Genomic DNA, 17,550 nt, shown 5'->3' with positions numbered 1-17,550 from the left:
CACATTACATTACATTTAAAGCACTAGTTGCGTGCTATATTCGAACAGATCGTCCAAGCCTGCTATTATCTTTGCATTATCTGGTCTATAGGCTGCATCATACATGTAACAAGGTAAAAACTACAAGTAACAGAAGGAAAAGACATGCTACCTAGGTTTCGCATTGAAAAAACATGAAAGCTCGGCATGGAGAAGGTACTAATACATGCCAACATTTTAGAACGGGAAAGCGGAACATTTTGAAAGCAAAGTCGCGGGAATGCATTTTCCCCATTGATCAAATAAATCAATGTTTGGGCTTAAACAAACGGGAGTCTACCGCATGAATGGTGGACTAACAAGCTTTTCTCCTTTACCATCTCGTTGACACAAATGCTCATATAATATGCACTAATTCTACATGCGGGCAAAACCCGAAGCACACCTATTGTGAAGCTGTGGACTAAGGATCTATCTATCTTTCTACCGCTGTCTGTCTCTCGCCCATACCGAGCGCTGCTGTTGCTGGGCTCTGAGACTGCCTTCTCGCAGGTTCCCTCCCAGTCAGAGCCGTAAAGAGGCGCGTGATCGCGCGCAGACCAGTTTCACTTTCTTTTTCAACGGCACTGTGCTCGGTTCCCCCTTCTAGAGGCATGGAGCAGATTGCAGATGTAGAGGTAGTGCCCTGCGCCTCCTCGCAGTATCTCAGGCCGTTTAGGATGCTCTACAGTCAGGTGAGTCCTGACGTCGCCATAGTAGTGAAGGAAGAAGGCGGTTCAGCCACTGCCTACACCACTTCCGGCTCCGACGATTGAGTGCCGGATGTCATGGAAGGACGGTCTGGCTGGTGTCTCCTCTTTGCAAAATCGTATGCTTTCCCTTTTAAACAGAGCTCTGTAATGAATGCCCCGATGTGGGCAATGTTCTGGTATGTCATGATCTAAAAAAATGAGCTGAAAACATGTCATTGTTTTAAAGGGCGATTGTCTATTTATTGTAAAAGGCCTTGCTTTTAAATTCACACTCTCTGTGTCAACTGACTACATCACACATGTGAATCTTACTGTTGTTTTTTTTAAGCCCGAGTGCTTTGCATTCTGGTAGTTGTAGTTTGAAAACTACTAGTTTCACCTAATCATTTTACGTTTTGAAGCATAAGTACGTCAATTTACACAAACATACAACATTCCGAGTGCTCCTGGCAGAAAAGACGGTGCTTTGGTGTTCCAGATTAAATAGGCCACGAATGCATGTTGATTGGATTAGCGAGCCGCACGCTTTGTGTGAATTAAAGCTTTAGATACATATTTCTACTTTGCCCTGCTCTTGAATATTTGTTGTGCACAGTTCGTTTCAGGGAGGATATTGAGCACTCACACTGGCCCAGTGTGTCCCCGTTTCAACTTTCTAATGTTGGCAGTAGAAGACCGATTCTCAAAATAGCCACACTTCCTCCAAAATGTCACGCGAACTAGCAATAGAAATGCAGCGCCCCTTCCATAAATTGTCATAGTTAGAAATTTGAAACCAAGGATGCCATATACAGCTCATTTATTATCTGGTGCCAGGGATGCCCCTGCCCTTTAAAAAAAATATGTGCTCAGCACGTCATAGTGAGGATTTTGTGTCATGTGAAAAGGCTATCTTGTCTGCCTAACTGGTATTGCTTTCTTGGTATTTTTGTTTTTCACAGATATTTACAGCCTTTTTCATTGCGATTTTACTCCAGTATTTCGAATGATGTATGCCCTGCATATGTTCAGCGTCACAATATGAAAATATTGGACATGTTATGGTATGCCAATTTATATGGCACTCGTGATACCTTTGCATAGTCACGCAGGTTTGCTGACTTCTGGCCAAGATTCCAGTTGCCAGCCTATTATTTTTTTTGTTAAGCTAGAGTTGTTTGAGAAGTTATTTCTTCACAGAAAAAGAAACAAGTTGCATAATGCCTTCTAGTTACTGCATGTGTACGTGGTACCCAGAATTCCAAATTTGTTGGGACTGGATTGTATTTATTTATTTATTTAATTATTAATTTATTTAAAGAGTTTTATATAGCGCTGGCTAGACCCGGAGGTATCAGAGCGCTTTACATGAGAATCAACAATGTAACAGAAAAAGTTCAACAATTACAAAATAATTCCCCCCCAAAAAATAGGCAATACAATTAGGAGAGGAGAGAAAGGAGTTAGAAAAGTAGTAGAGGGGGCAGGGAGGATAAGGGAAGAGACAATAGGGAGAGACGGAAAGAAGTCTGTCTAAAGACCGACTGGGTAGGTGATGACCAAGGAGGGAATCCACGGCCCATCTCCCCTATAGCTAAACCAGGTAGCTCCATCGGGCATCAGACAAAAAAGTTCAGTCTCAATACATTGAGAGAGGGGAGAAGGAGAGAAATAAATAGAGGGAGGATGCGGGAGGAGACGACAGGAGGGACGAAAGGAAGTGCAACAATGTGGTTTAACAGTATAACAGAAAAAGATCAACAATTACACATTACATCAAACAATCAGCAATACATTAGGAGAGGAGAGAAAGGAGAGGGAAAAGAAGTGGGGGGTAGGTGAGGTGAGAAAGTGAGGATAAGGGAAGAGACAACCGTAGAGACGAGAGGAAGTCTGTCCAAAGACTGACTGGGTAGGTGACGACCAAGGAGGGAATCCACGGTCCATCTCCCCTATAGCTAAACCAGGTAGCTCCATCGGGCATCAGACAAAGTAGTTCAGTCTCAAGTGTCGAGGGAAGAGGTTCGCAGAAAAACAAGATGGAAGGGAGATATGGCATCAAGACGAAGGAAAGTCTGCCCAAAGACCGGCTGGGTAGGTGACGGTCGAGGGGGAAGTCCCAAAACCCATCTCCTCTATAGCTATCAGATAGCTCCACCGGGCTTTGGCCAAATAGCTAGGTCTCAATGGGAAACATTTAAATAACATGGAGGGTAAAATAAATGGAGCGAAGAGGGAAGGGAACAGGGAAGGTGAGAAAGGGAGGATAGGGGAAGAGCCAACAAGGAGAGAAGAAATTAAATCTGTCTAAAGGCCGACTGGGTAGGTGATGACCACGGAGGGAATCCACGGCTCATCTCCCCTACAGCTAAACCAGGTAGCTCCATCGGGCATCAGACAAAATAGTTCAGTCTCAATACATTGAGAGAGGAAAGAAGTAGAGATACAAATAGAGGGAGGAAGCGGGAAGAGACGACAGGAGAGACGAAAGAAAGTCTAGCTAAAGACCGACTGGGTAGGTGACGTCCAAGGATGGAATCCCCGACCTATAGCTAAATCAGGTAGCTCCATCGGGCATCAGACAAAATAGCTAGCTCTCAAATGATGCGGGAAATTCACAGGTAAACAGGGTGGGGACGAGGGCAAGGACAGGTGAGGGCAAAGGTTAGTAGCAGGAAAGAGGAGAGGAGTAGAGCAGGGAGGGGTAGGGGGTAGGTAGTTCAGTAAAAGGTCCCATGGATCTGCTGCAGGGCATTAAAAAAGCAGGTCCGTTTCTTCACAGGCGCCATCTTAAGGTTAAAATGCCGGGTGAGAATTACGCCAGAAGTCTTGTGTTGCTATGACCGGTAGGAATGGCGGCCACAGCGTCAGACGCTCCCGACCATTCGATGTCCGGGGACAAGAAAAATCCAAATAATGTCCGGGGACAAGTAAAGTTTTTGCTAATAATTCAGATTAGTGCTAATTTAGAGTTGTGGGGAATATGAAGTTTTTCTTGTTAACGAGCTTGTTGCCAAAGTTTCCAGGTGTCTGTTTCCGAATTTGAAGGGTTGCTAATGATTAATGTGCCATTTGAAGATGTCTGCCCATTTTGCAGGATGTTTTTGCATTGATATATGGAGCAGTCTTCTTTTTGTTTCTAGTGTTGTTTATCTCAGTTCCGATCTCAGGGGGGCGCCATTTTATGTGGGTCAGGTTCAGCTGCTTGCTTTCCTCTGTCTTCTCCGTGCGCCTTAATTCTACCCTCACCGCACTCTCACTGATCTTCAGGCCTAGCTCGCGTGTGAACGCGTGTGCTTTCAATCACAGAGCGTTACAATATCGTGCACCGGTTCTCCTAATCTGCGTTCTCTTCGTATCAATTGCCTTTAGAGGTGTGGTCCCCATCCCAGAGTGTCCCACTGCATGTATCTTGTAATCTTGCTTTTCGATCTTGGCCTTGGTTTCATGCTAATCTAGCGTGTGCACTGAATCCTCTTCGACCTGCTCCTTGACATAAGTAATGTTCTAGACCTGTACTTTGATCTGAAGGATTGCATTAAACATGTCCTTGTTGGCAGATAGTTGGCTACTGTATCTATCGTGGGTTTAACACATAGAATGCAGCTTACTGTTTTGTGAATCCATAGTAGTTACCACATCTTTTTGTCTGAGTCACTAATATGGACGCACAGGTCAGCTTCTATGCGCCTACCAAAATTCTAGTGCTAATATCCCAAATGAGCGTTGTGTGGGTTTGTGTATGTAGCTTGCATGGTACCAGCTCCGTGGTTATTTGCAATGTTCCATTCCTGCTCGGTTGATTCGGTATGCATGTGGGATTTTGAGGCACTAACTGGCAAGTGCAGGCTCGCCCTGAGCAGTGCGGTCGGCTCCAACAGTGATCTGAGTTACTCCTGGGTTTCTGACTCCACAGTAGCGTTGATCCTGGTGCTCCCAATCTGGTTCCAGCGATGTGACAATGTCCTCTCAGGGCACTCCTAAGTCCACTGGACAGATGAGGGGCAGGTCTCAATGCTGGTTTCGACCTGCGCTCACCATGCATGTACTGCACAGCAGTGCTTTATCACTGTATTGTACCCTTCCCAGGCACACATACATCCAGCAAAGAGTCATTATTCTTGCGCTGTGCAGCACTTTATATCTAACTGATTTAGGCCAAGGGTGAATTAAGCATACAACAGGGAATCTTTAAAAAGGGGAGTGAGCCTGTAGGCCTCACTTCAGTGATTCAGGTTAAAAAGGACCTGTTCACTCATACTGATCATTACACTGTATAATGCCATCACCGCGTTTGTGCTGCTTAACTCCAGTTGAAGGCAGTAGCCTTCCACCGCTATGAGGGTAGCGCTTTGGGCACCCCTCCCAGTCCAACAAGACTGCAATCCGTGAGACAGACCTATGTCATGATGCACACACATGATCTGTGTTTGCCTATGCCATCATTAGGGATTCAGACAAAAGTACAGTTGGGCACTCAGGGCATGGGTATACGGCCATAACCATGCAGAGGACTTTTCCGTAGCCTGGTTTGAAGAAATGTATTAATCATCCTCTTCTGCAACAATATGTACATAAATATATATTCTATCTGGGTCGTGGCGCAGTATACAAACTCCATTATAGGAGCTCAACATAGAGGCTGTATTAATTTAGCAGCAGACCCGCTGGTTGACTGAGTAAGGGTTGTTATACCAAAAATTAGTTTGTACAATCAAAATGATATTCAATTGCTTAGTTTACTGTGTTCCAGTGCTTTGGGAGGAATGCTTTCACTCTGTTCAACAATGTCACTGAAAATGCAATGTTTATTCTCCTTAGGGCCCAGCTTTCAGCGCATGTTTTGCTCTGAACGTTTTTGTACTTATTCACTAATACAAATATTTACTTGTCTGTTGCTCCAATCTGATCAACGTGTGGATTGTTCTTTGTTAACAGCATGAGGTAGACATATGAATTGGCAGTAATAAATCAATGGTTCACCTTTTTGTACACAGAAGAACAATTGTGCCTGTTCAACAGCTAGAAAGTGCATTCACATGTGCTTAAAATTGAGCCAGCTACTCTTTTTTTAGCCACAGGAGTTCCACTTTCTAATAATAACGTTTCTGAAGTGTCGTGCCATCTGGCTATATCGCCCTGCCTTTTGCCTATATATCCCTGACGGATGTATGTCACTGCAACGCGGGCTATTACAACGCTGTTTTTACAACGTAACGACTTGCGCTGTAAGGGCTGGATCGTGGAATAGTTTAATTTTCTATTCCAACTCCAGCCCACGTTGACAGTAGGGAAGGTGTTGGAATAGAAAATTAACTATTCCTTTGCCAACAGCGCCCTCCAGCGCAAGTCATTGAAACGACGTGCGTTGTAAAAGCAGCGTAGTAATGGCAGCGCGTGGTAATGCTCGAGTTGTAAAGGCTGTTCCCGAATCCCTGACTGGCTAGTCCTCGTTCACTTCCTGGACCTATCAGCCCTCATTTATCATTCTGGTCCTCTTACTCCTGACTGATTTGCACAGGGAGTACCCGCTCCCCAGCCTCCAAGCACTCAGGCTGACTTGCCTGCTTTGGAATAAAGCTGACAATCCTTGATTGCCGCTAACCAAAAGAACCATAGCCACCAATTAATATCTTGGACGACTGCCTAAGTGGCATTTCTTCTGGATCCATCCAGTAGCAGCAAACACAGTTTTCGCTTTCCTCTATGCACTGGCCTTTTACATCATTGAAAGACCCAAACTAATTCAGAATGCACTACAAAAATGGAACCCACTGAATACAAACAAGAACTCCTCTGTTCTCCTTTACCACCCTGAGCAAGTGGTCTATCTAGATAGGATCTACTTGCCTTCAAACGTGTATCTGACTTTTCTGATTCTTCAGTGCCTACCTGACTCACAGTCCCTGGGGCTAGTCTACCTACCCTGGATCAAGGCCACTCCTGTTGTCCCCCTAACCAACACAACCAAGACCTACCCCTAGGCAAACATCCACCTTCTGAGTGTTCCTGTAGCACCTCATTTTCCTTCACATACTTTTCATGGAATTACGTAACAAGTAGAGTATGGCTAAGCTGATGGGAGGAGTAAGAGGTCGAGTTTTTCCTTCAATCCTGACCTGACTTACAGCACTCCTCAATCCTCATGAGCAGAACAAGGAGACATATGTCCTGTTTTCTGAAGCAGACGAGAGAGCTCAGGAGTGCATCTGAGGTGATAGAAACCTCCTGGAGGGGACTACTGAGCAGAACACATGCAGAAGGCCGGCAGCACTGGGTGAGCCTTCAAGGAGGCAGAGGCAGCGAGGGCCTGAGGGTGCCTAGACACTGATACAGTGGAGCGGTCCGGGTTAGCACAGCAGAGGAGAGAGCAAGTGGTGGAGCTGAGGGAGAAGTTGATATTGGTGGGCATGATTGATGAGAAAACCCATACTCTGAAGGTGTGGGTACTGGCACCTGAAGGTTGGCATCAGCAGATAACTAAGTATTGGATCGGAGTGGGAGGAGTGAGGCATTCATTCACTCGGGGACATCAACGAATGGACAGTGGCACAGGCCAAGCAATTGTGTGTACATATTACAGCCCACCAGTGTCAGATGGAGGTGCAGTTGACGCTTAGATCCGAGGAGCAGTTGGGCCCTAATCTGATGGGGCCTGTCCCTTTACGCAGGAGGATAGGCTTAACCTGCGAGTGGTCAATGACCACAGCCTTTTTCCAATGCTATTGTTGTTAAAGACAAGCAAGAGGGGGTGAGCTTTAAACGCAAGTGGTGATACAAAAGTGAATATAATTTCATTACAAGACCGGAGGCTACCATTATGCAAATACTTTTATTTGCTGCCCAACATGCAGCCCTTAAAAGAATGTTAATACATCACAATAATTAGAACTTTAACAATAACATAATAGGACAGTGCACACTCCCATCTTCCTCTTTTATTTGCTGCTCCTGACACAGCTAAGTACTCCCCTTTATAGTGACAGTTACTTTACTTAATTATACCATTATTGATAACCTATTATTAATATTTCGTATTTTAAACCTTATATTTTGTCTTTGCTCGTTTTCTTTGACATATCTTACGTGTAATTAGCTTTGTTAATTTACTATAATTAACCTTTTCTTTCAGCTGCCATCTCCCCTGTCCAATTTATGGCGGGGAATGGTTTATGTCTCCTTGTCTTTTCGATCGCTCTCTGATCGAGCTAGTTATTTGGTAAGCGTTTTTGGTATTTTATTAATGTAGCGTGATGTACCTTGTGACTGAAAGCTTCGCGCCTCATTTTTTTCTAGCCATTAGCACGACTTCAAGGAAACGCTCCTTCTCTTCCCCTTCCAAAACAGGAAGTGGTAATTTGGGCAAGAGTTAACCTTTGCGCCCCTTGCTTCTTTCTCGCGTCTCCTAGCAACCGGGTAGCAACCGGATCGGAGACGCGAGAGTGAGGCTTTGATTACAGACACGTGTTCATGACAACGCGTCTTTTCATTTCGTCTCGACGGGTTACTATGGTTACGAATCAAAACGCGTAACGGAGCCTCTTTCTTCCTATTTCTTCATGCTATTGAGGAATATTTGAGGATTGTGCACCACCCGGTGGCCCTTTTATGTATCGCTATGGACTCTGTTGATTATTCAATCAAGGGAGCTTTCAGAGCTTTCAGCATACGCGCTGATTTAACATTGCCTGTGACTGTGAGTAGTCCTTCTTAAAGGACCCTAATACATTATTTATATATTTTTATATTCATATATTGATCTTAAGATCCTGTTTAACAAAATGGAAAATGATCCTTTAACCTCACAGTAGCCCCCTAAGGATCTCCTGGATGAGACTTTGAAGAAATTCATTGGGCAAGAGCTTAAGTCATCCAATCAAGGGAGCTTTCAGAGCTTTCAGCATACGCACTGATTTAACATTGCCTGTGACTGTGAGTAGTCCTTCTTAAAGGACCCTAATACATTATATATATATATATATATATATATATATATATATATATATATATATATATATATATATATATATATATATTCTAAGATCCTGTGTAACAAAATGGACAATGATCCTTTAATCTCACAGCAACCCCCTAAGGAGCTCCTGGATGAGACTTTGAAGAAATTCATTGGGCAAGAACTTAAGTCATCCATCAAGGAAGCTGTCAGTGCCTAACTAAAAGAAAGAGGACTTCTCCTGTAGAAGAGATTTATTATAGAACTTAAGTCATCCATCAAGGAAGCTGTCAGTGCCTAACTAAAAGAAAGAGGACTTCTCCTGTAGAAGAGATTTATTTCTCTCTTTCGGATGGAGATTCATCCTCTACCTCTGGACATAAAAAAGTTTCACAAAAAAGGAAACATATGAAAGAAGCATGAACTCATGCAACTGAGTATGGTAGCCCTCTCGCTACAATAGATCTTGGTCTTCTTGGCAACACAAAATAGAGATCCCATCTCCTTGGGACAAAAAGAAAAGTTGCCCGTAGCGGCATGAGAGATTTGGGTAACCTTTACGGTACAAATGATTTTGATAATCCTTCACTTACTCATTATGAATATCAGGATTTTGAAAATTCAGGGTTGGATGAATTTATTTTCGATCCTCAGGATACCTTAGAGGATCTCGATGAGGATCTGGACCAACCATCTACCTCGACTTCTATTGTGAAAGACCCCCTTGGAGGGGAGATGTTTAACCCATCTACTATTCGCCATCCCCAGAGCACTGAATGGTGGCCTATGGACCACATGGGGAAATATTTGTCTCGGAGAGTTAAAAAGCCCTTAGATAGGGAAACTCGTAATTTTTTGCGTAATGAGTGCCCTTACCCCTCTTCGGAGGATAAAGTTTGCAACACCCCCAATCTGGATCCAGAATTGATTACCTTCCTCTTTAAATCTGGAAGGGACCCAAAGAAAGGGATCGAAAAATGTCTAAAGCAATTCCAAGACAAATTGTTGGATGTACTTGGTACTCTGTCCAAGATTCTGGACATGACTGAGGAGGCTAGGAGCAACAATACTCCAGTGAACATCGACCTGCTTAGAGGTTGGTCTCAAAGAGCAATCTGCTTCGTAGGCAATGCGAATGCCAACCTCATCACTGAGCTTAAAAAAGCGGTGCTGCTGAAAATGAATCCTAAACTTGCAGACCTATCTGTTAAGGAAGATATGAGTGACACCAAGGGCCTCCTTTTTGGAGATAATTTTGTTAAATCCTTGGGTAATTATGTTTCAACCTTTAACGCCTTTAGCAGAGCTCAATCAAGCATGCACAGAGTCTTCAGGGGCCAGCCACTTTTTGGAAGGGCCGACAGAAGAGGACAGTCTGTTGGCCGTGGCTCCTATCGGTCCCAATTCTACCCCCAAGATGATAGAGGGTCCTTTCGTTCAAGAGGCTACCGCTCCAATTCAAACTTTTACCCCCAGAGAACAAGGGGAGCAAGATCTCGTGGCAGAGCCAGAGTTTCAAATCAAACCTTCCAAGGTAAGTTCGAAGTCTTCTTCCCCTTAAAAGTGGCGGGAAGACTAGAACACTTTGCTCACAATAGGCTTAGAGTTACTCAAGTCCCCTTGGTTCTTGAAACTATTGTGGGGTTCAAGATAGATTTTTGGCAACAACCATTCCAAAAAAGAATTCCAAGAGAATAATCCCTAGACTCGGAGAATGCAAAACTGATAGAGTTGCAGGTTTCCCAAATGCTAGACAAAGGCGCAATCTTGCGGATTCCCTTTTCAAATATCATCTGGTCGAAAAGAAGGAGAAGGGTTGGAGACCGTAATAAACTTGGAATATCTAAACAGCTTCTAATGTACAGACATTTCAAGATGGAGGGTATCCATCTTTTAAGTGATATTTTACAAGTCAAGGATTGGCTGGTAAAACTGGATCTAAAGGACGCTTATTTTACTATACCCATGGACGCAGATTGTAAAAAATACCTTTGTTTTACTTGGAAAGGGACTCTCTATCAGTTCCAATGTCTTCCCTTCGGCCTGTCCTCAGCAACCTGGTGGTTCACCAAGGTCCTCAGACCAGTATTCAGCTATCTCAGAGAAAGAGGGGTTCGTCTGATTATTTACTTAGACGATATCCTCATTATGTCTCAAGACAAACTGGAAATTGTGAACCATCTGCAAATGACTGTATACCTTCTACAGGATCTAGGGTTTATCATAAATACAGAAAAATCTATCATGGTCTCCACACAGGAACTCAAATTTCTTTGTTTTCAAGTAAATACAATCCTTTCCAACCTAATCCTTCCTCACAAAAAAGTTACAAGGATAAAGAAACTCTCTCTCTTATCTTATCAAAGGATCTAATTCGTCTGAAAGACCTGGCCCGGGTTTTAGGTCTACTATCTTCTTCTATCCAGGCTATTTCCTCTGGTCCTCTCCACTACAGAGGGCTTCAGAGATTGAAAGCTCATGGCTTGAGGAAAGGTCTTTGGTACGAGGATTCAATTCCCCTATCGGAAGACACTCGAAAGGATCTTCTCTGGTGGCTAGAACCTCCAGGCCTGGAACGGGAAAGCTATTTTCAGGAATATCCCAGATTTTACCCTAGAATCGGATGCGAGCAACCAAGGGTGGGGTGCTCGCCTAAACAACTTAGAGACCGGCGGGAGATGGCCCTTAGAGGAACAACCCCTGCACATAAATTCTCTGGAGATGTTGGTAGCTCTGAATGCCCTTATGCGCTTCAAAGATTTCCTAAAGAATTCCAATATCCTAATCCGTCTAGACAATTTTTCTGCCGTTTCATATATAAATCGCCTGGGCGGCGCGAGATCCAAGTATCTCTCGGATATTGCCAAACGGATTTGGTATTTTTGTTGGGATCAAAAGATTACACTCAGAGCGGAATTCATTTCGGGGTTTCAGAATTTAAAAGCAAATTGGAATTCCCATTTCCTACACGATTCCAGCGATTGGAAATTGAATCCAATGATTTTTTTCTCTAATACAAGAGTTATGGGGGCCGATTTAGATAGATCTTTTCGCCAGCAGATTGACTCATCAGGTTCAGAGATATTTCAGTTGGAGACCGGACCCGCTTGCATCAGGGGTAGATGCTTTTATCCAATCTTGGGAGGGGATCAGAGGTTATGCCTTTCCCCCATTCTCAATGATTCAGAGACTGCTTTGGAAAGTGAGGCTGGAGTCTTACTCCATCATTCAAGTAACCCCCTTCTGGAAATCTCAGGTTTGGTTCCCAAGAGTTATGGAGCTAGCGGTAGATTTTCCGTGCCTGAGTCCTTCTCTAGGACTTCTCCTAGGTTCGGACGGAGAAGAACATCCTTTGGTTCTAGAGGGCAAGATGAACCTTCCTGTCTGGAGGATTTCAGGGGTTCAGACAGATATTCTGACCTTTCAGGAGAAGCTAAAAGCCTTCTGGAAGATTCATGGGCACCTGGAACCAGGAAAAGATACAAGGGTGTTTGGAGAAAATGGTCTTGTTGGTGCATGGAAAGGAGTCTGGATCCCGTACATAGTTCTTTACAACAAGTAGCTAATTATCTTGCTCATCTTTGCGAATTGGGTCTCTCTTAATAATAGTTATAATAAGGGAGCTTATAAAGCGCCTGGTTACGCCAGATGGCGTGTCCCCGCGCTATAGTGAGTAGCCGAGTGAAACCCCCCACCCTGCAATAACAGCGTGCTCCCCTATTTTCGGAACAGGTACGTTTTAAGCCCTGATCTAAATCTGCCCTCCGATGGTTCCAGCCGGAGCTCAACGGGAAGTTCATTCCACTTCCTGGCCACCAGAAGCCTGAAAGACCTTCCACCCATCCGATCCCTCTTCACTCTTGGAACGAGTACCAGACCCGCTCCACTAGATCTAAGGGACCGTGCAGGCTTGTATAAGGTAATGAGACTTAGAAGATCTCTGGGGCCCCTGCCTTGGACAATGCGGTGGCACAAACAGTGCGCTTTGAACATAATTCAGCCAGTGAAGAGTGTCCAAATCTCTTTTAGAGTCAGTCCGCCTCGGCCGTCTTAGCACAAACCGTGCAGCAGCATTTTGCATCACCTGGAGCCGGTTCAAACTTTTGACCATAGCACCCAGTTATAAAATGTTGCCATAGTCCAGGCGTGATGTAACAAGTGCGTGCACTAGCGTCTTCCTGGCCTAAATCGGGAGGAGATCCATGGTTTTTCGCATGCTTTTCAAGGCACCAAAACACTTCCCACCACGCTTCTGATCTGGGATTCAAAAGTTAGGTTGAAATCTACCCACACACCCAAGTTCTTTGCCATGGGGCTTGGTGTTGGAGCAGGACCCAAATCCAATGGCCACCATACCGATGACCACTCAGAGGGGCCCCACCCACCACAATAGCCTCGTCTTGCTGCCATTCAACTTCAGGCAGTTGTCCGCCATCCAAGTGGCAAGCTCCTGCATACATGCTCTGAAGTTGGATGCATCAACACCCGGCGCCCGTGATAACGAGATGACCAGCTGTGTGTTATCTGCATATGACACAATCCTGACTCCAAAGCCCTCCACTAACCCAGCCATCGGGGATACATATAAATTAAATAGGGTAGGGCTCAGGGCAGATCCCTCTGGCACTCCCTGGTCCAGAATAACAGAATCAGAGTAATGTGACCCTTGCCTAACTTGGAAACTGCGTTCCATCAGAAATGATTGTATCCACTTAAGAGCAGATCCTGAGACACCACCTCTATTCAGACACTGTAGCAAGGTGAAATGTGCCACAGTGTCAAAGGCGGCGCTCAGATCTAAGAGAATGAGCGCCATTGTCTGACCCTCATCTGCTCCCTGCCTAATAGTCTCCATGGCCATAAGCAAGGCTGACTCTGTGGAATGTAATGACCGAAAGCCAAATTGAGTGTGATGCAGGAGGTTGGCTTCTTCCATAAAAGCCAAAAGCTGGGAGTTGGCAACCTTTTCTGCCACCTTTGCCATATATGGTAGCAATGAGATAGGCCGTAGATTGTCCAATTTCTCAAAGCTGATGTTGAGCTTCTCCGGAGTGGCAAAACCACCGCCTTTTTCTAGCTAACCGGCACCGTGTGCGTGTTGAATGAAACATTTAGGAGGTGCCTAATGTATGGCTCAAGAGTTAGAGCGCTTTCCCCCTGCAATTTGGCTGAGGCAGGATCTCTAGGAGAGCCTGATTTTACAGCCCTGCAGATACTACACAGAGCCTCTGGGGGGGAGAGGGATCATAAAGCCATCTATCCTTAAACCTTCCCCCACCTCTCCCGATTGTTCCCTGAATTCTGCTGCCGTTTTCCTGGGGCCCTGAAAGGAGGAGTATATCTTTCACACTTTATCAGAAAAAAAGCTGCAATGCGATTGCAGGAGTCACCGAGCCCTCAACGTCAACAGTGTGGGCTGCTAATGAGGAGATCTCTTTATAGATCTTGAATAGTTCCTTAGAGGAACTACCCGCTGCTCCAATTCTAACTGAATAATGAGAGGCCTTAGCCTGCCTGAAGAGCCTTTGATATTTCCTTCTCTGTATTAAATATCTAATTTTGGCCTGATTGAGAAAACCTTTCCTCCATTGTCTCTCCAAATGTTTACACTCAGTCTTGGCTAGGCGAAGGTCATCATTGTACCAAGCTGCAGATTTCTGTACTCTGTTTAGAGTTTTAATCTGCTGCAGCGGGGCAACACTATCCAGTGCTTCAATTATACGTCCGTCTAGGTTAACGGAGGCCGTCTCACTATCGGAACCCCCTGGGACCCCCCCTGAAGCCAGAGATGCATTCAGTGTGGACCGTGAGAAGCCTACCCTCTTGCGACATAGATGGTGAAGTGCTGGTTGTTCCTGGATTTTGGATTCGGGGGTCTTAACCACAAAGGAGACAAAAAAGTGGTCAGACCAGGGTATAGGTAAGGGGATGTTAACATCAATTCCTTGCTAGTTCGCAAATACAGGATCCAGCAAATGCCTCTGTTGGTGTGTGGGGACCTTAAGTTTCAGCTCTAATTGCAGTGATTTAAGTTCTTGGCATAGATCCACTGCCCCCCCGTTAAGGGAGTCCTCAAAGTGAGTGTTAAGGTCACCCAACAGAATAAACTTATCATTCCGTATGGCCACGTCTATAATTCCTTCCAGTAGGCTAGGCACAAACGGCGCCTGCGAGCCAGGGGGTCTATATACTAAGAACCCTTTCAGCGTAACATAGGCGCTGACTCTGATTGTAAATAGGCCTGCCTCACTATCCGCTATATTTACAGGTTCTAGTGTGCAACCCAGAGGGTGTTTAAACACAATGGCCACCCCACCGCCTCGGCCGGCTGGCCTATCAATCCTGGCTGTCATATAGTCAGGCGGGAGGGCCTCAATGATATCTGGCTCTGAGTCGGCATCCAGCCACGTTTCTGTAAGAAACAAGAGATCAAGTTCCATATCAACTAGCAGATCATAGATATCCAGCTTATGTTTTACCATGGATCTGCTGTTGAGCAGGCCACAGGCCAACCCTATGGCCCCTAGCTTTTGTATACCTGAGGTATTGTAGCTGAACAGGCAGTGGTTAAACCTATTGCTCAAATCTGCTTGCATACTGTGCCTACAGGCACTACGTGCCTTATGGCGGAGATCATGCAGCTGTCCTGAACTCCATTGCACACGAGACGCATAGGGGCCAGAGTGTCTGGCCCCAGTCCCCGAACGTCCGCGGACGGGCGCAGACGAGGTTGCCTTTGGCGCGCCCGATGCGGGCGTCCGCTCTCCCATGTGCCTTATATCCTGTGCAGGGCTGCAGCCACTAGACCGCTAACCGTGGAACTGGAAATGCCTTTGCTCTTCCTTCCACGCCCTCCGCGCAACGGCGCTTGTCGCCGCGTCAGACCAGGGCGGGAAGGAGGGACAGACAATCAAGGCCTCCGGTAAGTTTCTCTGTCACCCCCCCAATGACTGGCCTCAAGTTAAATTAGGTGCCGGTAACAGGTAAATGGCCAAGTAAAGAGCACAATTCCTAGTGCCTAGACACACTTCAGAATAAAAACAGTATTTCCTTTTTTTAAAACTAAGCGCACGTTTCAAAAACAGGGAGCAACAGTCACAAGCAACTTGAGGGGTCTGCCACAGCCCACTCACCACGCGCAGCCGCTCTCCCGGGTCCCCTATATCCTGTGCAGGGCTGCAGCCGCTAGACCGCAAACCATGAAAGTGGAAGTGCCTTTGCTCTTCCTTCCACGCCCTCCGCGCAACGGCGCTTGTCGCCGCGTCGGACCAGGGCGGGAAGGAGGGACAGACAAGCAAGGCCTCCGGTAAGTTTCTCTGTCACCTCCCAATGACTGGCGTCAAGTTAAATTAGGCGCCGGTAACCGGTAAATGCCCAAGTAAAAAGCACAATTCCTAGTGCCTATACACACTTCAGAATAAAAACAGTATTTCCTTTTTTAAAAACTAAGCGCACGTTTCAAAAACAGGGAGCAACAGTCACAAGCAGCTTGAGGGCTCTGCCACAGCCCACTCACCACGCGCGGCCGCTCTCCCGGGTCCCCTAAATCCTGTGCAGGGCTGCAGCCACTAGACCGCTAACCGTGGAACTGGAAGTGCCTTTGCTCTTCCTTCCACGCCCTCCGCGCAACTGCACTTGTCGCCTCCGGTAAGTTTCTGTCACCCCCCCAATGACACCCCCAATGACTGGCCTCAAGTTAAATTAGACGCCGGTAACCGGTAAATGCCCAAGTAAAAAGCACAATTCCTAGTGCCTAGACACACTTCAGAATAAAAACAGTATTTCCTTTTTTTAGAACCATCAACTGCTACAGGTCAGCAATTTCTTCAGGCCATGAATGGTTTAATAATCTTGCTATTGGTAGTAACCCCTTAATCAAAAGGGTTATGAAGGGTATCAGATTGAAGAGACCTCCTAAGGCGCGCTACGAATCTCTTTGGGCCGTTAACTTAATATTCAATCTCTTTCTTTCCTGGCCAGTTAATGAATTACTTTCACTCAAAAAGATCTCTATGAAATTAACAACTCTTTTGTGCGTTATCTCCTTTCGAAGGGTTTCAGATATTAAAGCTTTAGAAATTTCTAATAGATCCTACTCCTCCAATGGTGTTCATTTCGATATTTGGAAAAGAACTAAGACAATGTCTGAATCTATTTTTTTATCCCCTTTTTCATGAATGTGAAAAGTTCTGTGTTGTGAACTGTATGAAATGCTATGATAAAAAAAATTGAAAGATTTAGACCTACTGGTACTGATCAACTTATCCTGTCTTATGTTAGTCTTTTTAGACCTGTTTCTTCAGCCACCCTAGCCAGATGGGTCCGACTGATTATGTTTGAAGCTGGTGTTGATATTTCTAGATTAGGTGCTCACTCTTCTAGAGGAGCAATGGCTAGTTAAGTATTTTGGGCAGGGGGATCCCTACCTGAAATACTTAAAGCCGCAGATTGGTCTAATGCAGGTACCTTCTCAAAATTCTATTTGAGACCAATTGAGCATGTTAGCAGTGTAGCTCTACATGGCTTTAAACATGCATAATGGTAGCCTCCGGTCTAGTAATGAAATGACGATTCACCAATTTTCAAGCAGAGAGAATCTTGATTTCATTAAAGACATACCGAGGCTAACATTATCCCACCCGCCTCTCCCTGAGAGGGTTTGGGTGTGGGAATATTTGATATATTGTTGTTTTAAACATTGTTTATTCAATTTCTATTCAATAAAGAAGGTCTTTATTTCATTCACTTTACCTTTTCTTTGAGTCTTTCTCAGATAACAGTGTCTCAGAAAAACTGGAATTCCTCGTTTTAGGCCTGTGTCATCGCTGCCTCAAGAGGAAGATGGGAGTGTGCACTGTCCTAATATGTTATTGTTAAAGTTCTACT

General features: G+C 45.1%; 1 protein-coding gene across 2 annotated transcripts in view; it reads left to right on the top strand.

Moving 5' to 3' along the window:
• The first annotated feature begins 587 nt into the window (after nt 1-587).
• Nucleotides 588-17,550, top strand: part of NUDT14 (nudix hydrolase 14) — a 605,258-nt gene continuing 588,295 nt past the window's right edge. The window contains exon 1 of one of the 2 annotated variants that reach the window (XM_078660294.1): nt 588-713. In XM_078660294.1, the coding sequence (XP_078516420.1) occupies nt 633-713 (81 nt within the window). In that variant the 5' untranslated portion in view covers nt 588-632. Of the gene's footprint in view, nt 714-775; nt 908-17,550 lie in introns of those variants that run through there. The other variant, XM_078660296.1, reaches the window with a different exon arrangement.

The sequence above is a fragment of the Lissotriton helveticus genome, chromosome 9, assembly GCF_964261635.1.
Source record: "Lissotriton helveticus chromosome 9, aLisHel1.1, whole genome shotgun sequence".
Lineage (NCBI taxonomy): Eukaryota > Metazoa > Chordata > Amphibia > Caudata > Salamandridae > Lissotriton > Lissotriton helveticus.
The sequence above is the reverse complement of the archived record's forward strand: the minus strand, read 5'-3'. Positions and strand labels throughout refer to the sequence as shown.